Source organism: Miniopterus schreibersii (genome assembly GCF_964146895.1).
Source record: "Miniopterus schreibersii genome assembly, chromosome: 7".
Classification (NCBI taxonomy): domain Eukaryota; kingdom Metazoa; phylum Chordata; class Mammalia; order Chiroptera; family Miniopteridae; genus Miniopterus; species Miniopterus schreibersii.
Genome location: NC_138108.1, coordinates 30,652,700 through 30,677,882, shown reverse-complemented (window position 1 = coordinate 30,677,882; position 25,183 = coordinate 30,652,700). Strand labels below are relative to the sequence as shown.

Here is a 25,183-nt window from a genome sequence, read left to right as displayed (position 1 = left end):
ATGGACCAAATCCAAAAACAAACATCCCCCCAAATTATTAAAACAATAAGCAAGAGCAGCTGTCCCGCTGAATGCACCTCCTAAGATTTATCCTGGTAAATACATACTCATCCCTAATCTCTGGTGACCCATTAAGGTAACAGGTGCAGGGATCATAGCAAAAATATGCAAAGTTACCATAAGACAACCAGGCTTGTAGGCCAGAGGGAGACTTAAGGTTTTACCATATCTTACTGAAGAACATGCCCACTAGAAAGGGTTTCTGATATTGATCAATACCAAAAGGTTAGAAAAAGAATCACAGGAAAAAGTGTCAGGGCCTGCACAAAGAAAGGCGTGGTCTTTGCCAGCAGGCTGGGTGTCTCATCACTTCAGTAAGGTTAGCCCGTTGTGGGGGGGGGAGGGTGTTGCATTAAACTTCTTGGCCTGATGACATTAAACATGCAAATAATACAGCAGACGCCCTCTGTCCTCTTTCTGTTCACCAAGCAACGTTCTTACTACAGTTTGACCCCTTGTGGATCTGCCTTCTGAGAGAGAATCTGCTAGTCATATCAATTCAACTGTTTTATCCTTATGCTAGTTCTATTGTTGGCCATGAATCACTAAATGGACAGGCTATATGAATTGGCTAATATGAGAAAGGTCGTCTTAGGGTGCAATGACAAAAATCAAGGTTCTGAATCAATAAAGCCAAGAGTCCCGTCCATACGGTTACATCATCAATATCATACCCAGTGGGCTATCTCAGAAAGCAGCTGGCTCCTGGCATCACCTAAAAATACCTCTCACTGCAGGCTTCTTCAAAATTCCATATCCATTATGTTACCTATGCACAGGATCCTTCTATCAGCTGGACAAAAAAAGCTGATTTTAAAAACCACTTCTCGCCTGGCCGGGCGTGGCTCAGCGGTTAAGCGTCCACCTAGGATCCAGGCAATCAGGGTTCGATTCCCGGTCAGGGCACATGACTGGGTTGCGGGCTGCAGCCGATCAATGACTCTCTCATCATTGATGTTTCTATCTCTCTCTCTCTCCCTTTCCTTTCCTCTCTCTGAAATCAATAAAGATATATTTAAAATAAAAAAAAGATCTAAGCTCCACCTTTAAAAAAAACCCAAAAACTATACTTCTCTAACTCTAGGGAATAATCACATACAGAATAATATAAGATCCTTTTTCTTTTATTGACCTCATTTCAGGGGTCTTAATTCACCTACATGTTTAGATACATTGATGTAACCCATCATCTATTATAAGCCTCTTAAAATCTAAAAGATGTTTTTAGGTTTTAAAAAAAGTCATTAATTCAAATATCATTCTAAATGTCAGATGGACACTCCCCTGTAATTCACCCCTAAGTATTATTGGCAAACTATATAACTAATTTGCAAGGCATTTTTTTGTGATATGTTAAAAACTTTTAAAAATAGCAATTGAATGATACAATTGTTCAAGCATGGCCACCTCCGCTATATCTAACCCACACTTTTTGGTCTCAAATAGTCCAACTTGCTAACAACAGTAAGCTTTTGTGAGGCACTGAGCGAGTGTAAGCAATGACACAACAAAGAGTTCTGTTAGGCTCCGCAGTTGCACACCTCTGACTGTGAAGCACAAAGCAAACTTGCAACCACCTGCGAAGAAGAGAGCTATTTTACTGAATGGTCATTTAACCCATTTAAAGGCCTTTAAGAAAGAAAGCAGGGGAGGGAGGAAGAGACTGGGAGAGAAGAAAAGGAGGGGGAAAGATTCTTATGGGAGTTATCTGTATATTGCTTGATGGGGATTAGAACTGTGATCAGCACTATAATAAACCCCAAATCAAATGAACACAACAGAAATCCACCAAATATATTACAAGAAATGTTTTTAATGGTTTAACTTTTCACAGTACTCAAATAACAGACACTGACAAATCCATGATTTCCTCTAAAAAAACAACAACATGAAAAACAACATCCTGGAAGACTGTTGCTCTATTTCTCCTTCTTGAGCTGTTTTTGTGATGGTTACTCCCAGCTTGGTCAGCATCTCTTTACCCTTGGCACGGGTAAGGCCTAGTGACTGTCCTGGGGGGATGTCTCCTGGGGACTCCACAGACTCTTCACATGTTAGTCACACATATTTTGTAGGACACAGACTGCCTCTTGGGAGAGGAACATGGTGAGCACAACCACTGATGTACCTGATACATTTGTGTCACCAATAAATATAATCATAAAAAATCAGATTGAACTATAACAAAAATGATGTTAGAATTGTTTACACTTATAAAACATCACCATCATAAATTTGAATGGAAGACTCTGATTTTTAAAATCAGAGGCTATGTGAATGCACAGATTGAATTTAGTGCATTTCACAAAAATAACAGAGCTTCTAATACTAAAAGGGTCTGGCAAAAACAGACCTATGAAACATTGACACACTGCTTAAAGAGGAAGTGTCATTTGAAAACCAATCTAGAAAGTTTCAAATGGGTAGATGCACTATTTATTCAACAATTTAGAACAACTTACTAAATCTGGCTCAGGAAAGCAGTGCCTAAATTCTCTACAAGTCTCACCGCTGCAACCTCTCTTCCAGTAAAAGACTGCTCATTCTCTATGCCTCTCTTCTTTATGGTCCCATCACAGCAAAGAAACAGAAGTTTGATTCTTAGAACCAATTTAGCAACATCTTGAACGCTTGGATTATTTTGCCATGTCCAGATCTTTTCTTAGACCTATGGTTAGGCCTCCTTTGCTCAGGGTCAAAGCTCACAGTTAGTCTCTCATTTCACTCTGAAGTTACATATGATGAACCAAGAGCAACAGATTTGTTCTCTGTATGAAAGATCACAAATCTGTTTTGTAGGAAATTGTTACCAACATATAAAACTAAACAAATTTTTAAAAATGAACGAGTCAACTCAAAATGTCACAAGAGATTAAATGCCTTCAATTTCAACACACAAAAAAATACAAAAAGTAATTCTAATTTCTAATCCTGATTATATGTCTATAAAAGTCTTATCAAAACTTTAAAATATAATCTTAGGAAATGTTTCCCTTCATCACAGTTACTAAACAGCTAGTTGGCCATTATTTTAAAAAAAGTCACCAATATTGTGAGACCCAAGGCTGTAGGGAGATGACCTCTTGGCTTGCCTTTAAAGGTCTCTTTTACCTGAGTCATAGGAAAGGCTAGGACTGAAGCTCCAGTCCCAGTGCTGCCTTTAAATAGCTTTATGGTCTTCAACAAGTTGCTAGGGCTGCCTTTAAACAGCTTTATTGTTTTGAACAAGTTGTTTAACCTCCCCAAACCTCAACTCCTCCATCATTAGCATTTTCTCAGCATGTGTGCCAAGGAATATTAATCTGAAAAATGGTTCTGTGGTCAAATTAAGTCAGAAACTGCTACACACAATTTCTCTTTAGATTCATAATGTTAATTAGCATTAGTAAAGGTTCTGAGAAGTCCTGCAGTACTTTTGTTTAACTTTGTGTCAATCCTAGTTGACCTCAGAATCCCTTTACTGACTAATGCTTATTAGCACCTGTGGACAGTAGGTTGGAAAACACTAGTCCAGCATATCTCAGTCTCTGCCAGCACTTACATTGATAATATTTAGGAAGGTCAATGTAGTGTCTTGTGACACAGGTTCTGGGGATTGAGAGGATTTAATGCCCTGGTGTTGACAAGGCACCTGTTCCTGCCTACTGGCCCCTTGAAGATAAACACAATTCCCTTGTTCCTAATGAAAATCTTCATTCAAGGAAAGTAGTTATGGCAGTCATAGAATCTTGGTGGCCACCTCCAGTACAATAAATAGCAGAACTGGCCAAAGATGATCAGTTATCTTCAATACAGTTTAGTTTTCCTGTCCAGTGTGACTTAATTTTTCTCCATAGCAAATTCTTTTGCCACCGTTCCCTAGAACTTTAAAAGGATCCTTGGCTCTTACACACTTCCTGGTCCAGAATGCAGTCAACGTGCAGGTAGACTGTTAGCAGTCCCCAGGTTAAAAAGCTGCTCTTCCAAGAAGGCACCCCCAAGGCCGTACTGTTCTTCATGAAGACTAATTTCTTCCGGTGACAAGTGGCTTCCTCCAAGAACAAAGTCTGCAAACCTATTAAGTATTTTTTTGTTGTTTTAAATAAAGTTAATGTTATCATGGAAAGGTTTATTTGCAAGATAACAGTTCCCTTGCTATGAATTCTCTTTAATTAAATTGGATTTTGTGGCAACAGAGAATGGCATTTATACAATGGGTGTAAAACAGGAATGGCTTATGTGATCCTTCTCGAGATATTCAAGGGAAGGGTAGAGAAGTAGGCAGACATAAGCACTGAGTGCTGCCAAAGAACCCACTCATGTTTTCTAATTCCTCTCTTTTCTCTCTCTTGTTAGTTTATATTTATTTATTTATTATTTTAGTGTCAATACTTTCCCCCTCCGATCTTTAATTTGAGTGCATTGGTGTTTGAATAAAACTATGAAGAAGGGAAAGCAGTAAGGGAAAAGATGTTGGGACAGAGATGCCTTTCTTGGTGAACTTGAAAAATATTTTCCACACCAGTAGAATGAGAAGCAGGTGACATAGCCCATTCCACCTTTCTCCTTCTCATAGGAAAGTTATCTTTATGGCCTTCCCCATAAAACAGGTCAGGTCAATATTTACTGACATTAGCCGTTCTACTGTGCAAGTCAGAGCACTGAGGAGAAAGAACCTCTGACAGCCTCCACATCAGGTTATCCAGGGAAGTAGTCTGTTTCTAGTCTGAAGTATCTGTACCAACCATCACAGTATTCTCACAATAACTCTAACCCAAGCTGTGGTCCAAGTAGCTGAACAGGGCTTACTTTTTAGGAGCCTGGAGTCTGGAGATGGCCAGCCAGGAAGGGAAGTCGGGTCTGCGGCAGGCTTGGCGCAGTTCCTCCAAAGCACTGGTGGTTTCTGCATCAGCTTGTTCCCTGTATTCATCTTCAGTAAGATACTTAACTGCCAGCTTTCTTGACGTAAACCATTTCTTCATTTTCCTAAGACATGTGGCATTTGGTTGCTAGATTCCTGGCCATCTCTGATTATTCAATTCAACCCTTAAGATTTTGAAAATATATTTCCTTGACAGCAATAGCATTTCTTAACTTCCTTTATATTACTATACTTTTTATTTTTGCTATCGTGAATGAGGTACTTGGAACATGCAGTGTGAGCCTGCTAGTACATTTCCCCTCTTCTGGACCATCCTAAATAATGACCTAAGGCATTTGAGGATCAATTTCCAATAGAGATGTTAATTGTATCTTTCTTCCTCGGTGATTTCTAATCATACAGTCAGACAAAAGTCTGGCTTCTTTATGCTTGGCCTTCTGATTTTCTTGGGCACTAACAGAAGCAAGCCTTTAAGATGCCCTTTTATGGAGACACAGTAAAATCACTCACCACTTATCTTCTAGACAGAAAAGCAGGAGGATTTGTGGGATATCACCTCCACCTAGTGGTAGTGATTCTGACTAATCCTGGAGAGAGGGAGTGAATAATGTACAAGGGCTGTGTATGTACAATGATTTATAATAATTCTTGCTTTGCCACATGCTGAAGTGCTCATGACTGGAATTTTTTTCCTACCAGGTAAGTCCTAAAGGGAAGAACCTCATAAAAAATGGTAATGATGATAAGGTTTTAACATATATATTTATAAATAAGTTTTTAAAGTGATTTTGGGTAGTCTGAATTTTAATTTAACCAGCGATTCCCAAATCTGAATGACCATCAGAATACCAGCAGGTGTTTTGAACTTGTATTTTTCTTAAGGATTGGGACCTGAAAAATCTTTTAACTTTTAAAGATCCTCTGGTGGTTGATATGCTAGATTAGGGAAGCACTGACATTATTTCCTTCTCCTTTTCTGAATACCTAGCCTGGTCTCCTAGAGGAAAAGCCTGGCCCCTGAACAGAAGACTGTGCACAGTCCTGGCTTTGAGGTTCACGTGCTGTGTGAACTGCGATAATTTCTTAATAGTTCTGAGCCTCAATTTGCTCATATGAAAAAACTGAAAGCAGCAGCATCTACCTCATGAGGTCACTGTAGAGATTAAAAGGTGATATTTTGTATAAAGTGCTTAGCACAGTGAGTGGCCCATAGTAAGTGTTCAATAAGTATGATAATAAAGATAGCTACCATATATTATAAAAATATATTCAAATAGTTCTTTGCAAACTAGAAAGTACTCTAGATATCAAGGTATGATTTCTTTGGTTTATTATTTAACCTATTAAGTTCCTGTTTTATCTTCACATAATTATTCACTAGCAAAATGAAAAGTTGAGGAAGTTATACTACATTTTGATTATTACATTCATGATAACAGAATACACAGCAAGTGCTTAAAAGAACCATCGTGCAGCTGACAGAACACACTCTGCCCTTGGCAGGGCAGTTGGATGTTTAAAGGGAAAGAGGAAGAAATTCTGTTCTGGGTTCCTCAGGATGCAAGCCTGGCAAATGACCAGAGGCCTGGAGGATGTGAAGTGGTCAGCCTCCTCCCGGCAGAGGGACCTGCCACTATCCGGCTCTGACACGGGGTAGAGAGACCAGCCAGCATCAGCCTCTCCATCCTTGCCCTGCTGCCTTTCAGCTTCGCCAGTATCCTCTGCACAGGGGCTCTGTCCTGACACTGGTCCATTTTTGAACCTGTGATATCACCACACATGCAGTCACCAGGCCCATAAACTACCAGTTAGTTACCACAGTTTCCTTCCTTACAGCCAAGCTTGCCTCATAAATATTTATCAACTCCCTCTTCCAGTCTTGGTCTCACTGCCTTCAGGTCCTCATCTCTCCCCCAGACCTCTGTGATGTCTGATGTCTGGTCTCCTGCCCAGAACCTCCCCCTTATACACACCTGCTGCCTGATGGGTGTTGATGGTCTTGGCTTTGGTTTTTGCTTATTGAATATTTTTCTTTTCAAATTAGTTGTCAACATTTAAAAAGCATAAGAACTCACATTGTAATCCATATTCCTAGCTTTTCTAGAAAACCAGAAGATCTGGCAAAGCAGGAACCACATTCCCACATGGCAACAATTGCTCAAGCTGAGTGGTAACTGCCCCTTTTCACTGAAGCTGCACTGTAAAATTTCCCAACAGTCCTCATGCTCGGCGTCACGCACTCAGTACCTGCCAGGGCCCCAAGCATTTGGGTACATAACTCATGTCTAGGCATCACGGAACACTGACTAAAATGCATATTGGTTACCTCCTTCCACTGTATACAGACTAGATTTATTAGTAATGGCCTATGAGGCCTCTATGACCTGTCCGATGCCCACCTTGCTCACGTGCTTCATGATGGTACAGAACTGGGATTTCTGTCAGGAAAGCCCTTCCTACATTTAGTCATCTGGCTATTTTGACTCATTAAGATTCAGCCCAGTGCCCAGCCAGTGTGGCTTAATGGTTTAGCATCTATCTAGGAACCAAGAAGTCATGGATCGATTCCCGGTCAGGACACATGCCCAGGTTGCATGCTCAATCCTCGCAGAGGGTTGTGCAGGAGGCAGCTGATTGATGGTGTTTCTCTCTCATTAGTGTTTCTATCTCTCTATCCCTCGCCCTTCCTCTCTCTCTTAAAAAAAAAAAAAAAAAAAATCAATAAAAACATCTTTAAAAAAAAGATTCAGCACAGTAATATCTCCTCCAGAAATTTTCCTGAACTTTATATGCGATAGTCCCTGGGCAGGCCTTCAAATGTATGACAATGTATGCCTCTGTCTCAACAAGTACACCTCAAAGGTAGGGACCATCTCCTTAATCTGTGCAGCAGACATGAAAACAGGTGTTCAGTCAGACTCAATGAATGAGGAGAGACATAGCAAAGCTGTCATGACAGCAGTTGCTTCATCTTTCTGTATTTTCAAAAGGCTTAAGCCTTAATTTAAGAGAAAAGAAAGTCCTAAATATAAATAATATCTTTCAAACATTTATGATTCATTTCTGTTCCCTAACTCTTATTTCATAAGTGCAACAAATACCTTTAAAGCAGTGTTTGGCCCAAATGAAAGAAAATATAGAATAAAGAAAATATAGAAATTTCAGGCAACCTAGAGCCCAAGTAATTTTGTCACTGATTTTAGTGAATTCTGGGTGAGCTGTACTTAGCCAGTTACGGTGGTGCACCTCTACAATCGAAATAAGATTAAATCGGATGCTTCTGTCCTCTGCCCTCCCCTCTCAGAGGGAAATCTCCAGATGAAATGCAGTTAGTTAATTATGAGATTAAATATGATATGTCCCAAAACTCTCCAAAATGATAAAAAACACCAGAGCTCAAAATGTCAAATTTATAAAGAAAAAAAAGATACGTACCACCTCATATACCTGAATGCTCTCTCTGGGTAGTGCAGACCCTGGGACAGCAGGATGAGGCTCATGACTGTGTATGCGAACTGAGGCACAGTGGCCCCCGAGTAGATCAGACACAGGGAGAGGAGCTGCAGTGTCCACATCAGGAGACGTGTGCTCCTCTCATCAACAAGGGGCCCGTGTTTATAACAGACAGCAAAGCTGAGGAATCCAACGACCAAGACATAGCCTGTAAAAGCAGAAGAATGTAAACTAATATAAATCTGAACTTGAAAATTTATGTGTAAAACCTTGACTGAGAGCTAAGAAAACACCAGAAAAAAACCTTCATTTTTGTTTTCTTTTTCCAATGAAGTAAAACTGAAAAAAACACTTAAGGTTCATTATTCCTTCCATGTGAGATACTAGGCTGACTTGTAGTAATTAAGGATGAATAATCATAAATTATTATAACATGTGTCTATTTTTTAGTCCAGAGTCCTAGAAGGGCAATGTCATTATGGCTGCTTTGGTCAGGAAAAAGCCTCAGCACATGTCACAGTGGGCTACAAACCCTATTGTTTGTTTACTTTCTAGTCACAAAGAGAAAATGTATTTTTACAGTGGAGGGATCAAGCTGTCACCCTCGCAATCCAGTGTTCAATTTCAGCATTAATAATGGAGGGATGGTAAGGTATTCTGCGTCTCCTGTGGTGATCCAATGTGAAGTGCACATGGCCTCTTATGCATCCCACCAAATGCAATTCATTTGTATCTGAGAAAGCCTCAAGATCTCATTTCTAGTTTACAGGAAATACAAGGGAGAGAGAAACAAAGTTAAATTATATCACAAAGGAGTAATCAGAGAAATCCAAAAAGTGGAATATTCTATAGGACAACTAGCTTGGTCTCTTCAGCATATCACTGTGATGAAAAAAGAACTGTTATGGATTAAAAGAGACTTACAGGGCATAACAGATACAAAATGTGATTCTAGACTATATCTTAGCTTACACAAACCAACCATCAAGGATGTTTAGGAAATTTAAACATGGCCTGGGTAATAGATGATTTTATGTAATTATTATTTTTTTAGATTTAATACTTACTTGACTATAGAGGAAAATGATCTTGTTTTTCGGAGATGTTTAGTGAAGTATTTAAGGGAATATACCATAATATTGATAATTTACTTTAAAAAATACTTTGGCATAAAAAGAAAAATGAACTAAAAACATAAAATCTTAACATGAAACAAAGATGTATTGCTTTTGTTTTTGGTGGATAAACTTATGTGAGAAATTTGGGGTTAGGGGTTAGAAGAAAACCAATTCTCCCGTTCTCCACCATTTCCCAATTAAAACAATTAGAACAAGTTGGTGTTTTTTGGTAACATGAAACAAGGAGGAACAGGGGGTTTCTTAATGCCTCTCTTTCTGAAAAGTCAAGTTTTCATTTATATTTAGGATTTCTCACCTTTCATACTGAATACATCAAGAAAAAGATATAAAGAGCCACATTTTAGAGAAATTTTTTCATTACAAGTTAGATGTGGTCAGAGTTAAACCACAATTCAAAGGCATATGTAGTCAAAAGGGGCAAATAGTTTTTTGCTCTTTTGATCATTAGTATAGAAAACTAAGAAGGATGTCACAGGTAAAGACTCTAAAATGAGATCTAATGAACTAAAAATCACCAACTATGGGAACAAAATAAAATATTATTTTTAACAGTACTTCTTAGTTCAAAATAAAAATTTAGATGCTGGAAACATATGTCAAAAGAAGGCCTCCAGTTGTACTTTTCAGCTTTACCAATAATAGAATGTATTTTTAAAAAATTTTACCTACCTAATACATATATTCTGTTTTCATACCACAGCCACTTCAGATTTTCCATCAACTGGCACACCACATAAACTGAAGCAAACCAACAACCAACCATTAAAGCCCAAAAGGTGCTATACTGTGTGTGGAAGAAAATAAATGACACAGTTTTTGGTTCATTCACTCTCATAAAAATAGAAGTAAACAAATAAACCTTTTGCATTAGACACTTCTACATCAAACTGCACTGAAGTCAATTCAACACTCTATAGAGTCTGATTAAAGGTGTGGTTCATGAACCAGCAGCTTTGGCATCACTGGGAGCTGCTGGAATGCACTCTCAGGCCCCACAGACTCCTGAGTCAGAATCTGCACTTCAGCAGGATCCTCAGGTGACTTGCATAGACAGTAAAGTTGGAGAAGCACTGTTCTAGAGAATAAATTTATCTCAAAATAATGCTGGAATTGCAAGCTTTAATCAGAGAAACTGCAACATTGGGGAACTATTAATAATGAAGAAATCCCCAGGTGTAGCAATGCTTCTATTCAAAGTTCTGATGGTTCAGCATCATGAGAGTCCTCAACTATGCCAAGATAAGAGAAATTTTCACTTAACATAAAATCAGTCCCTGTCACTCATAAGAAAAACACATTACCTAGAAAATAAAATGGTCTCAAAAACAGTATCACTAACCCTGGCCAGCATGGCTCAGCGGTTGAGCATCGACCTATGATCCAGGAGGTCGAGGTTCGATTCCCAGTCAGGGCACACGCCCAGGTTGTGGGCTCGATCTCCAGTGGGGGGCATGCAGTGTGCAGCAGGCAGCCGATCAATGACTCTCTCATCATTGATGTTTCTATTTCTCTCTCCCTCTCCCTTCCTCTCTCTGAAATCAATAAAGACATAAAAAATAAAAATAAAAAAGGAAAAAAAAAGTATCACCGAGACTTAATATTTAAGCCTACCTACAGTAACAAATAAATATGGAATCTCTAGAAAAGATACATTTTAAAGCCAGTATATACAATGCAGAAATATAGTTTGAATTAGAAATTGTCATAATCAATGTGAATTACTTTGACCAATTTTTCATGTCTACAAAGATCCTGATTTCCATTTTTTATTCATTTGCACACAATATACCTACCTTAGGGATTAACCTTTTCACCAGCAGCAGGAGAAAGACTAATGTCATTAGAATACCTAGCATAGTCCCCGAAGAGTAATAGAAAGTAGGGCTTCTGTCAAGACAAGCAGATAAAAGCCATTTAAATGCCAAGTCACACTATTAGTATGAAAAACATGTTTAACTTGAGGACAGTAGCCATAAAGAACACTAAAAAGAAAAACTCAGATGGCAGCTTTAATTACATCCTATACTCTTAAAAAATGAAATCTCTACCTGAAATTTATGGTAAATAGCTTGCCACTAACTCAAAACAGAATGTCTGAGTTATCTTCTGTTCAGAATCTGACCCAACAATAATTACTGAGCACCTGCCATGTAGCAGGCACTTGTCTGAGAGCTTTACCTGCCTTCACAACAGCCTGCGAAACAGCTATTCATGTCTAAATGTTACACGGGAGGAAACTAAGGCTCTGAGAAGGTAAAGACCTTCCCCGAGTCAGCGTCTGCTGACTAGAGGATTTAGGCGTGCGGCCCAGCTCCTGAGTCCAAGCTCTACCCTTCAGGTTACACAAACAACATGCAGTTTATGAGGACCACGGATGATATTAAACACCTGATTATGCTACAAGGAAAAGCTCAAAACTAAACAATGTTAACAGCAAGCCAAGGAGTAAAACATTAAAACATTACTGGAAAGAGATTCCTTTTTCACTAGCAAAGTTGTAAGAAACAAAATATCAGAATAATACGTTTATCAGATATTTGTTAAATTCAGCTTTCTGTATCAGAGCCACAAGTCTGGGAGGCCACCTGAATGTAAGAGAGAGCAAGGCATCAGCCATCAAAAAACCTGAGTATAAATCTCAGCCCCAGCAAGAACTAGTCATGCGATGACAGGTATTCGTTTCCTCATCTACAAAATGAGAATAATACAGAGTACGCATACTTGTTAAGAGGATCAAATAAATTAAAATAATGTATATTAATACATAATACAAAATAATGCATGTGAAAGCAGTCTAACATTTACATATCATAACTACATAACTATTACTGGTTTTAAAGGCTTTTCAAGCACAAGCTTCAGACCTATTGTTTGTAAAACCTAAAGCAAGACCTACCTATAAACTAGTGTGGAAATATTTAGCTCAGCGTCAAAAATGTCCTATATTCTTTTTGATTCACAAAGTTAAGAAAGTAAAAATGAATACTTACTGACTCAAGGTCTTTGCATAAAAGAAGAGGAAAACGCCTCCCACAAATACAAGGAAGAGTCTGAAATCCACAACTGGAGTAAAAAAGACATACATAAGCAAAACAAAGATTTTGTGTCAATGTCGTGTTCATGAATAAAAAGAAAAGTCAATTTACTGAAATGTCACTCCAGAAAAACTGAACCAAGAAAATCCAATATAATGAAAACAGACTTACTGTTTCGATTCACGTGTATTGTATAATTTCTGACAGGCTTCACAGAGAAGCACACAGTCTCCCCATACGGACTGATGTTTAAAGTTATTTCATGAGACTCATTTGGTGTCCAAAATTTATAAATTGCACAATGGATAACAGAAAGAATGGTTTCTGGATCCTGGCAATTATGTCTTTCTGTGATATATACAATACTGAGCAGGCCCGAACTGGCAATTTTCACCTATAAAACAAGAATGAACAACTCCATAAACACAAGAAATTAAAATTCCTTAAAATCGTCTTAAAATCATACACGGGAGTAAAGAGAGCCCAAGATTGGTTGTGTGAAGAACACACAGATGTATGTGGCGGTGTTTTGATGCCCTGGATGGACCTACACACTGGAGCATAGACACTTTTGAAAGTGGATGTTTGTTCCCCTCAGTTGTGGTTGATTAAACTCCTTCTTCTAGTGAGTTATTGTGGCCAAGGGACATGTAAGCAAAGATGAAATAGAAAATAATTGATGGCAAACTATTTGGTTATAAACATATGAGAATAGGGTTTATCTCTCTACCATTTTCTACTATGACTGAGAAGAAGCATTTCCTTCTGGATCAGGCAAACAGATGTAATTCTAGCTTTTCTCACCACACCTCATGAAGGACCAGAACCCAACCTTAGGTCCTATTCAAGTCTCACAACGAAGCACTAGCTACAATGCCTAGTACATGGTGACAGCCCAGTTATCATTAAATGACAACCTTGATGCTGCCTTTGTCCGTCCCTCTCTATTTCCTTTCTTTGTCCAAGATTAGGGCAAGCCTGAAAAGGAGTGAGAGCACCAGCTTTGAATCTCAGGCATCAAGTGACATCACCCACTGTCTACCTACCCCTCATTTCTCTTGGACGTTAGCCCCTGGCTCACTGTTGCTCTCTCTCCAATACTACTCGCTCTCAAATATCTTGGGGATTCAACATACACAGTATGTACACCAAACTCCTTCCAATACACTGGCCTCTGTTCCTTGAATTCCTATCCTCATGTTCTTGTCCCCTACCTTCCTTAGCTAATCACTCCCATGGCCACACACTGGACCCTGTCAGTCCCAAAATGAAGCCCCAAACACAAGCTGCATTTCATGCACCTCACTGGCTGACCACTACCTATCTTTCCAGGATGCCCATTTACATCCCAACCCCAGAAAACCTTTGCCCCTACCATGGATCAAGCATCTTTACCCTAACCCTCACCCCCTTGATGTAGTCAGCCCCTTCTTATCCAGCTAAATTCCAAATGCGTCATTAGGAATCATTCCCTTACATGTACCCTTGACTCTTCTGCATTCCTCTTTTTCGGTCACATCCACCTGCAAAATCCAACCCTCCACCTATTCCATTCTTGCATTTGTGCTACTGACTCTGCTGGAGAAACACACTGTGGTCTCACTGCAAACCCATAACTGTGAACCTGAAGTGGGACCTGAAAGCTGCAGGAAATTGTACCACACATTCCTGTCTAGTCACTCTTCCACTCTTCCACATGATCTCACAACATCTCCTTTCCCAATGCTCCAACACCTCCTCCTATCCCATAACCCCACCCGTCAGCATCTGCAGGCACATGTTCTGCTTCTGGCCTGTGGAGAGGAAATTTCTGCCACAGAGACTTACATGCTCCATTCTCAAGGCAAGCCCCCCAACTTGTGCACCTGATCTGATCCACCTCTGCCCACTCAAGGACATCCCTCCCAGTACTTCTTCCTGCTCTACTAGACCATTTCTATCATCATACAAACATGCTGATGTCTTTCCCATAAAAAAAGCCTTCTATTGTCTCCACTTTCCCCCACAGCCTGCACTTCCTCTCCTCCTATTTTCTTTAACCAGCTTCGATTAGGCTTTCGTTCCCATCAGGCTGTCCTTGACGCAGCCACAAGTGGCCTCCATGTTGCTAAATCAAACAATCAATTCATTCTTAGTCATCTTATGTGATCCATCAACAGTATTAGGCACTGCTGATCATTTCCTTTTCTTTATTACACTTTTTCCCCCAGGGCTTCCTGGACATCTTCATTAGTTGCTCCTTCTTTCTCTCCTCTGCTGGGCCCCTCCTCCTCCCTGACCTCTTCTTAAAATAAGACCCAGGCTCAGTCACTGGTACTCTTCTCATCTCCACATAAACTCATTCCTTAGTCTCATGGTTTTAAGTGCCATCTATAAATATACATTGCTACTCACTTTTGCAAAAAGAAACACAGGAAAGATACACCAAAAAACCAGTAAGACTACCTACAAGGGTTTGGTAGGAATGTGTAGAGAAATATGAGGGGCCATGACACTCTGAAAATACCTTTGTGTATAGTTTTTTCCAGCCATATTAACACTGTACATACTAAAAATAATAATAAAAGCAACCCTGAAATGGAAACAAATATATTTCAAATGAATACTATACCCATATTGAAGGGCGATCGGTGGAAATGAATTAACCCAAGTAACTTTTGAGCACAGTATTTACATTATATACCCTCAAACTGAAGAGAAAACACAGTGTAAAAGAATATTGAACTCCTATTACTAGGTTTGTTTTACACAATGGTGTGGCTTAGCAAATATGAAATTACTTTCAGTGTATTCTAGGATTAGGCAAATAAATCAATATACTGAGGATAATGGGAACCAGGTTTCCCAGGGAAGGAAGTTACAAATATGGAAAGGAGGGAGATTAGAACTAACCCAGTAGCATTAGAGATATCAGAACTCATGGCTTCTGATATAGGTAGAGAGAGATATGTGAGCAGGTGAATGGGTGTGTATGTGTGTGTAAACACATATGATGATATCGCAATAGTAATAAACACAACTAACCCTGAATGCTCCTTGGAAAAATGTACGATTCCAGGGCTGGGTCTATGAAATTATAACATAACCTGGAACATCTTGTTTGCCAGAGGTAAAGAAGTGCTCAAATAGTGGGCACAAGTTAAAAGGCCAGGAGCTAGTTTGAAGGGGCTCCTACTGGCCAAGTCTAAGACAATTTGAATATCAAAATACGTATAAAAAAATCCAAAATAATAGATTGTAGTACAGTGGATGAATTGGTAATCCATGAGATTCTATGGATCTAAGTAAACTGGAGGAGGAAAAATTCTTCTTTATAGAAGAATGCTGATGAACGTAGAAGGAACAGTGGAATTAGAAAATCACCCCCTGGCAAACATCATGGTAACTGATTCAGGCAAGCACCATCAATGGATGATAAAACTAGGTGGTGAAAGTTTAATGAGGAATAGGATCTCTATATAGTCTCAAATTATCTGCTGAATATATTCCTTCTTACAGAGGCAAAAACAGTCATTTTACAGCTGTAAAACTCTAAATTGACAGATACTACCTTAACCAAGTGATCAAAGCAGGTATAAATCATCAGTAATGGTACAAATCAGCATCATGTGCCTACCGATATATCCTAGCTATTCCAGCAGCCTAGAATACTCTTTGCCCAGATACCTTCTTGGATAACTCACTCACTCGTTTGAAATCTTACTCAAATGTCACCTACCCCGACTACTCTTTCAAATACTGCAACTTGCCCCCCATCTCCCTCACTCCACTTATCTTACTCTACATTTTCTTATTTTATAGCACCTAACTAGTTTTATAATTTTCTTCTTTTACATTTATGGCTTACTCCACTCTACTCCCCCCCCACTCCCCAAAGAGTGTAAACATTACAGGAACAGGAATCTGTTTGATTTACTGATGTATCTGAAGAGCCTAGAATAATTCCTGGCACTTGTAGGTGCTCAATAAATATTTGTTAAATGTCCAATGAGGGAAAGTACTAGGCTATCGAGAGTAACTACTATATCTTGGCCATACCTGGTATCAGAGGTAACTGCGGATTTTCTATATAGAGGGGCTTGGGATGGGAATTATTTTGGAAAGTAAGCAAGAGGTGTTGTCTTGAGCTATGTCTAAACAGCAAGTACACTGCACTCACTTAGGTAGTATATCTATTTGGAGTGGTTTGGAGAGGGGCTGGTGAAGAGAATAGAGAATGTCTCCTCCCACACACCCCTCCTCTTTGAACCACTATGTATGATCCCAAGTCAGCTTTCATACTGATACACAGCTCTAAGTCATACAAAAGCTACTTTCTACTCTTGAAATAGTACATTTTAATTCTCTGTTCCTAAGATATGATTTAAAAGTATGTTTTTACCTGCAGAGTTGACCATATGTATTTCCACTCAATTTGGGAATTCTGATAGTAGCAGTAACAGTCTGACCAAGACGTCTTAATTAAATCCATTTCCTTCAAAGCTCTGCACCTTGGAACTGAAAAATGTAAAAGATAATATATTCCCTAAACATTTAATTGCTCAGAATCTTATCTTTTTTTTTTTCTTTTTTACTCACAGAGATAACAGTAGCTGTTTTTATATTCTATGACCAAAAAATTCTTCTACATGGTAATTATAGTCTTTCAGTTTCCAACCTAGCAGGAGACAGACCAAAAATTACAGTCCAGTGTCAATACTTTTACAACATTTGGAGGACACTATAAGAGCACGAAGAATGGGCACTTCTTCATTCCTGAAGTAGAGGGAAAGAATTGAGGGTAGCTTCCCAGAAAAGAGGAAATGTGAGTGAAGCGTTGAAGAATTAAGTTGGAAGCAATGAAACAGAAGTCAGGGTGGAGGTGGCAAGTACGTACAAAACAATGCAGATGAGGGAAATCACAGAGGTGGTTCAGCCATTCACAAGGATGGAGTGTAGGGAACATAGGAGAACATTTAACACCTGCAGCTAGAGAGGTAAGCAGTGGTTACTATTACACTAAAGAGTATGGACTTCATGCCGAAAGGAGAACACTGAAGGATTTTAGGTAAGTATCAAAGTCTTAGCAGGAAACTGTTGACACTCAAAGGATTTAACTGAAGACTTCAAGGAAGCTGTGGGCAGGGTTAAGGCACTGACAATAAAGAATCAACAGCAGGAAGCCTTCAACACCCCTAGGCCTGAAATGGCTAAGAGAGAACCAGATGTTACTGGAGCCACTGTAGGGGTGGGGTGAAGGGGAGCAGTAGTCTAATAGCCTAATGGAATGTAATCACTATCAGAATTTCAGTGGAATGGCCGGGAGAGGTATGGGTACCTCAGCCTGTCTCTCCTGCCCTCCCAATGGTGCCTCTCACTGGCTAAACCCAATGGGAAGCCAGAGGGCAAAAAAGCTGAGGTGATGTGAACCATAGTCAATTTCCAGGCACTGAGCAGGCAAGGGAAGGACAAAGGGAGAAAAACAGTTCAATAAGTGACAGGAGCATAGTCATGTTTTAGAGAGCAATCTATAAGCAATATGAAATATCAGAGGGGAAGAAGACTGAAAGCAGAAGAACAACTAAGGGCTATCTCAGCAAGAAATGAACTAAATAGGAGGAGAAAGAACAGAGTAAAGAGCACTTAGGAAGTGGAATCAACAGACTCAGGGATTCATTAGAGGAGGGAGAGCAAGAAGATGATGTGAAGGTTCTGATGAACGGAGATGGTGAGGCCCTTCGCCCAGATAACGAATACTGGGGGGAAACTTGTGCAGGGAATGGGGAGAGGAGTTCAATTTTGGACATAGTGAGTTTTGGTTGGTGGGACTAAGTGAACATAGATTGGTCTGCAGCACAGGAGAAACCTGACTAGAGAGAGATGTAGATACATACACGTGTGTGTATATGAACATATGTGTTCCAATAAGAGAGGGATTCCCATCTATTGTTGGAAAGGGAGTAAATTCCAGTGGGACAGGTGAAGAGCATGAAGTCTAAGGTCCACAGACCCCAGCAGCCCCAGATCATTAAAAGAATGTTAGCTTCCAGCCAATTCTTTCTTCAGAATTTCTTCTATTACCACACATGTGCTCAATGCTAGGGGCTTTTCCTGTTGGGGCCACCAGGGTCCCTCCCTGCTGTCCCCTCTCCTAGTGGGCACCACCACTTAAAGGGCTGATTCACCTCCCATAAGAACAGTGAACCACCCTCTTGCTAGTGGTCAAAGGGAATATCCTCTGTGGGGTCTGAGCTTTGCAAATAAATGCTATCTTCAAATTGAGGTGTGTGTTTTTTCCCATTTGGTCGTAAGACTGTCTCCTAAATCATTTGATATTTGTAATTCTTAAGAGCAAGATGATGTAATTTAAGTATAGTGCAATAGTTTGAATTTAGGAGTAAATGCTTCTCTGTTGTCCAAGCCACAGTCCTCTTGCACTTGGAATACTGTAATGGCCTTCTAGTTGGTCTCCCTGCTTCTAGAATTGCCTCTATGATTTTCTCTCACAACCTATTCTCTAATCAGCACATAGATCTTTCAAAAACATCAATCAGAACACATGACTGACCTACTTAAAACCCTCCAATGACTTCTCATGGAACCCATAATAAAATCAACCCTCCCTTCCAAGGACCTAGGCACCTCTGACCTTTTCTCTTTCACTTTCCCTCCGCTAGGCTTCTCCAGCCACACAAACCCTCCTGTCCTCCAGATGCTTCCAATTTTCCTACTTGCTGTTTGCTCGTATATGGTACATCAGTGTATTCTGTGCATGGGTACTCCCAGTTGGGAGAACTTGCTTTGAATTTCATGTCTCCAACCAGCTTAAGGAAAGTACAAATGGAGGTAGGTTGCCCCACTGACAGGAACACTACTAAAAGCACTTGCAAACAGTGTCGCCCCAGGAAATCTCCAGAGTAGCCTCTGGCTTTTGAGATGCAGTTGCTGTCAAATTTATACAATACATGAGACATTACAGACAATGTGTCAACATTTCATGGTATCCTCTGGCTGCCCTCATTGTTATCACCTTTCTCCTAAAGTGAATGCATTTCAACCAACCCATGCAAAAATTCCTAAGTATCTAAGAAATTAGAAACTCACAGCCACAAGAAGCCACAAGCCTATCTCCAACTGCGTTCATGTGAACCGTAAGGCATAGGCTAGTTGGATGAGACATAAAACAGTGATTTGTGACAGTTAAGATTGTTACTGTGGCTGGCCTACTGCCTTCTTAGAGAGAACCAGATCTTTTTATCTTAGATCAGCGATTTTCAGCCGGTATGCTACAAGAATTTTTAAAACATGCAATACATCACTATTTAGTTAGGGACACTGGCCTCTTTCCCCTTAGACTGTCAAGTAAAAAAAATTTTTTTTAAATGACAACAGCCACCATAACAACAGCCATCCAGTGTGAATGAATCAAAATTATACATATTTTTTTTGGTGTGCTGCAGAATTTTAGTAATTAGTTTATGTGTGCCATGAGATGAAAAATGTTGAAAATCACCACCTTAGATTGTTTTAAAAGGTTATGTCTTTCCTAGGCCTCTCCTCCCTTCAGTGATCTTCTAGAAACTGCATTGTTCAGTTTCTACTTCCTCTATCTCCACCTGAGGGTGGGAAATAGAAAATGCAGCCAGCTTCACAATTTATCTGAACTCTATCACTTGTTCAGGACATGGAAGGCTGTGAACATGCCTGCCTGTTTGCAAGTGTCATTTATTCATGCAGCCTCAGTCTCAGCTGGTTCATTTCACTAGGAAGGGACTTGGTGGTTCACAATAATATCAACAAATCCCTTTATAGTGCAGTCCAGAAAACAAAGAGGAGTTTCTAGGGATTCATAAAAATGCAACAATAATAGCTCATTTGGTCAGGAGAGAACAACAGCTGCCTAGGGAGAGCTAGTGCTTCCATTTGAGGCTGTAATATGCCTCCACCCTGGACGGTACCCCATAACCTAGGTATTTACTTCCTCAAACCTGATTCAGATCGGGGGAAAGATCTAGAAGCATGGGCTATCCCAGCTCTGGCTCATCTCCCAAGCACTTAGGAGTATATGGGGACCAACCCTGAGTGCCATCCTTACTCTACCCCAGCAAGGCTGTGTCTCTAAGCCATGGAATAAGTGTCACCTTCCTTAACTCCCTACAGTCCTTGGCAGGCTCTCTTATCCTTTTAATAAACCTGAATTCTAGAGAACAGTATTTTTCTGGACAGTTGTGCCCCAAATGCTAAGACAAAGCACAATTATTTACATTACCAAAGGATTCGAGTCAGGGTTACCTTAACCAATGAGATCCCTTAGTTCATTTAAAATACCACTCAATTTATAAATATTGAATTAATCTAAGACTACATATTATAATATAAAAAAGGACAGCTGCATAACACTTCATTTAATAAATTTAAAATCACTCCTTTGTAGTTCTTTTACTGGTTTTCCTAAATGTATAAGGATGTATTTAAGTCAGAGTTTAGTCATACATAAGGTAAAAATATTCAGTCAAAACTTCAGAAAAGGGCAGGTGGTACTTAAACCTACTTATAGAATATGCTAAAAATAAAAGGCACAAACACTCCTCATATCTTAGTAGATCTTATTCTCCAACATAAAAATATTTCAGCAATGTTCCTCCTGAAAATTTAAGCTTACATGGTCCTCATATGAGAAAAAAGTATCTTCAGGTGAGACTATAACAATAATAAAATCACTTATACTGTCATTTTCTCCATTTGACTACAACTGCTCCTCTTTTGGTACAAGAAAAGGGAGGCAGAAGAACAGGAAAAACAAAAAGCAAAAACTCAACAAACCTTAACTCCTGAAAGTTCAAATGGAAAAAGGGTTTTTTGGGGGCATTATATTGTAAATTCACATTGTCAAAGGAGTTAGCATGTAGCACCAAAGTTACAAAGAAAACTTCTCTGTTCTACTAACCCTAGTTTTTGTTTTGTTTTTTAACATGACTTGAATATAAATCTAGATTTTTTATTTCTCCAAGAGCATGCATAACAGAGAATGAAACTGAAATTTGCACGCGCTGATGTATATTCAAATATGATTTCAACTTCAAGTACTGATTTTTCTTCTCCCATAGATGAATTTGAATACTGTAGTTTCGAATGGCCTACTGCTATAGTTCAAGCCTGGGAACGCAATGCAGTGGCCTGAACTGCATCACAGGACAATACGCGGTTTTTATGAACCTCACCCACTGGTTGCAAACCACTAGTGACTCTTCGCTTGAAGTTTCTCTTCCTCTCAGCCAGACCTGCCCCTGACTTTACATCAGATAGGGTGACAGAAAGCTGGCCTCAGTCTAGATTTTCTCCATTCCAAGACAGGGTTTTTAGTGTGTGTTCAAGACGGAAATTTAGAACAGGAAGGATAATCTAATCCAAGCCTCTCACATTATATATGGGCCCTATTTTATGAAAGGAAGTGCCAGCTGTTTGATCTTAGGGTTCCTCATTAAAACTAATACTTTTAGAGCAGCAATGATTCTTAGACTTAGTGTAATCCAGAGGTTTCAGCACAGTGTCACTGACACATCACAGGACCCAGGATGCTTCGTGGTCCATGTTGTAAAGCCTACCTGGAATGGTGAGTGTCACTATAAGGCTCATAAATTGCCTTTTTTTTTTTTTAGCTGTGGGCTAGAATTTTATCAACTCAGTGGGCACCTTCAAGTCTCAGGCAGAACAGAAACTCTGATAGGCATTTAGGTATGCCTTTGATTAACAAAATAGAGAAGTGAACTGTTAAGACTAATCTGGTGACAAAAACTCGAAAAACACTGGATTCATTGAGGCAAATAAAAAGGTGAGGAAAATGTTGGAAACCATTGAGCAATAGAACATTTTTATTTTACTGATGAGAAAACTACAGTCCATAAAGATTATGTGCCTGGACCAAAGTAATTATACAAGCGGGTGGCTGAATGTAATGACTGAACTAGAACTCAAGGTTCTGGATGTTGGTCCAGGGCTACTAAAAATATTCTGGCTGTTGCCATGCTCAGAAACCCTCTTTCTTGGCAGTACTGTGATTTACTTTCTCATCAGGATATACTGGTCTCATTTCTTACTAAGCCTTCATTTTCTCATCTGTAAAATGGGTTTATAAACGTTACCTACCCCCCTATACGACTACTATGGGTATTAAATAAGACCACGCCGTTAAAGCACGTTAACACTGCCTAACACATAGTAAGCACTCAACAAATGTCTGTTCAATGTAAATTAGTGTAAAACAGTTCCCCATGGTAATTAACCAAAACTTTCCTGACTTGGCAGCTGTAGCAGAATCTGATAACTGCCTCCATCCTTGGACAAAGAACCCTGATTTATTGGGGGGAGAGGGGTGCCCAGCTAAAAGACCGCACTTGGTCTCCCATGCAACCAGAGGTAGGCAATGCGACGAAGAGAAATTGGTGGGCAGTGATTCCAGGAAATCCTTTAAAGGATGCTATGGGAGAAAAATGAAATTTAGAAATGCTAAGCTCATGGCAAACAGTAGCAGTTGTGGAGCTAGAACTCCCAACCTCCACATCCGCGCCAGGACCCCGAGAGCACTGCACAGGTAACCGCGCCACTGTGAGCAGCTGCCACGGCCTGTTTCCTATGTACCAGGCACCGTACACACGTTGAACATGCCACGGAGCCTGCGCGGTATTATCATCTGTTTTATATCTGACCAGTAAGGTGACTCGCTTAAGGTCACAGAGCTAGTGCGGGGCCGGGGAACTTCAGTCAGATGCTGAAGCTGAAGCTGGAGAGAGAACAGGGCTTTCAGCCCCGACGGCCGTGCTGAGCCCGACGCCCGTGCTGCCAGCCGGGCGGGGGGCTGGGGGTCACCTGGGACCGACCACAACGCCCCGAGCTCCGGCTGCTGCAGGGAGCGCTGGCCAGGCTCGGGACTCCGCGGCTGCCTCCAGTCCTGAAAACATAAAGGTCCTAGTCCCGGCAGAGCCAGGGGAGCCCAGAGAGGAGGAGGCGGGCCCGCCGCGGGGCAGGCCGCGCCCGCCGGGCGCCTTCCGCGGGCAGGGCAGCGCCCCGCGGCTCCCGGCCTCGCCGCCCGGACCGGAGCGCCCTCGCGCGGACCCGCGAGGCTGCAGTCGGGGCGCCGGTGCCCGCGGTTACCTGACAGCGGCGCCTCTTCCCAGGGCACCGCGCCTGCGGGCAGCGTGGCCAAGAGCAGCAGCCCCCACGGCGCGGGGAACGGCCGCATTCCGCGCGGCGGTCAGCTCGGTGCGGGCCCGGGCGGCGCGACCCCCCGAGGCCCCTCAGCTGGCGGGAGCAGAGATCGCGCGGTCCGGGCGGAAGAGGGGGCGGGGCGGCGAGGTCCGGACGCGGGAAAGGCCGAGGCCCCGCCTCCCGCGGCCCGGGAGGAATCGCCCGGGGCGCCCGCCCGCCCGCCCGCGGGGCTCCTGGGCCGCCCGGCGGCTCGGGGACCTCGGTCTGGGCCGCTTCCGGCCTCGGGCTTCCGGGCCTCGCCCCGGCGGCGCGCTCGGGCCTCCGCGCGGGTCTCGGCGCCGGCGGCTGCGGGAGGGGCCCCGCCTCGGGGATGCTGCTTGGAACGTGCCTGACCCGGCTCGGGGAGGGCTCAGCTCTCCCAGCTCCCGGCGGGGGCAGCTCCCCGGCGGGGAAGGCGCTTCAGCAACTTCCCTTTTTAGAAGTAAAGTCAGTTTCTTTATTTTTCCTCTTTGGTTTTTATTTTCCTTTTTGTAACACGCAAAAACAACTTGGCGACTTGGTTGCTTAAATAATATTAACTTGTATGTCAAGCTCAAAAAAAACCCAACATATTTCAGTATAAAGAGGCTGGAAAACGTTCCCTCACCAATTTAACACACCCCTTAAAATTACCATGCATTAAAAAAAAAAAAAAAAAAAAGACAGTAGGGAACTGATTGGTGGTTGGGGGCGAGGGTGGGGGTGCAAAATGAGTGAAGGTGATCAAAGGTGCCAACTTAAGGTTTTCAGAAAAGTTCAGGTGTAATGCACAGCATGGTGACTGAAGTTAACAATACTGTATGTTATATTTGAAAGTTGCTAAGAGTAGATCTTAAAAATTCTCAACGCAAGAAAAAAAATTTTGTAACTATGTGAAGTGATGGATGTTAACTTATTATTATTACTTTTTTAATTTATCTTTATTGTTGAGAGTATTACAGGTGTCCCATTTTCCCCCCCGATTGACCCCTTCCACTTCCCCCCCACCCCCTCCCCAGGCCTTCACCCCCTTATTGGCTGTGTCCATGGGTTATGAATATATGCATATAACTTCTTTGGTTACTCTCTTCCCACCCTCCACCCCCCCTTCCCTCTTTCCTCTGAAATATGATCGTCTGTTGCATGTGTCAGTGTCCCTGGATCTATTTAGTTCATCAGATTCTTTTGTTCATTAGCTTCTTCTTAAAGAAGACCCTTCAACTTTTCCTGTAGTGCTGGTCTGGTGGTGATGAACTCCTTTCGCTTTTTCTTATCTGTGAAGCTCTTTATTTGACCTTCAATTCTAAATGATAGCTTTGCTGGGTAGAGCAATCTTGGTTGTAGTTCCATGTTTTTCATCACTTTGAATATTTCTTGCCACTCCCTTCTGGCCTGCAAAGTTTCTGTTGAGAAATCAGCTGACAGTCTTATGG

At 41.1% G+C, this 25,183-nt stretch overlaps 1 protein-coding gene across 3 annotated transcripts; it reads right to left on the bottom strand.

Moving 5' to 3' along the window:
* Positions 1 to 1,853: 1,853 nt before the first annotated feature.
* NEMP2 (nuclear envelope integral membrane protein 2) lies at positions 1,854 to 23,929 on the bottom strand. Of its 3 annotated transcripts, none has more exons than XM_081143200.1 (9): positions 23,888 to 23,929; positions 16,930 to 17,045; positions 12,720 to 12,942; positions 12,504 to 12,576; positions 11,307 to 11,400; positions 10,183 to 10,297; positions 8,357 to 8,582; positions 4,849 to 5,025; positions 1,854 to 4,114 (listed from the first exon to the last, which is right to left on the bottom strand). In XM_081143200.1, the coding sequence occupies exons 2-9, from the start codon at positions 17,017 to 17,019 to the stop codon at positions 3,973 to 3,975; spliced, it is 1,140 nt and encodes a 379-aa protein (XP_080999326.1). In that variant the 5' UTR covers positions 17,020 to 17,045; positions 23,888 to 23,929; the 3' UTR covers positions 1,854 to 3,972. The 3 variants fall into 3 exon arrangements, with proteins under 3 accessions (XP_080999326.1, XP_080999324.1, XP_080999325.1); XM_081143198.1 differs by lacking the exon at positions 23,888 to 23,929 and adding an exon at positions 23,679 to 23,869; XM_081143199.1 differs by lacking the exons at positions 1,854 to 4,114; positions 4,849 to 5,025; positions 23,888 to 23,929 and adding exons at positions 6,259 to 6,683; positions 23,679 to 23,869.
* Between the last annotated feature and the right edge of the window lie 1,254 nt (positions 23,930 to 25,183).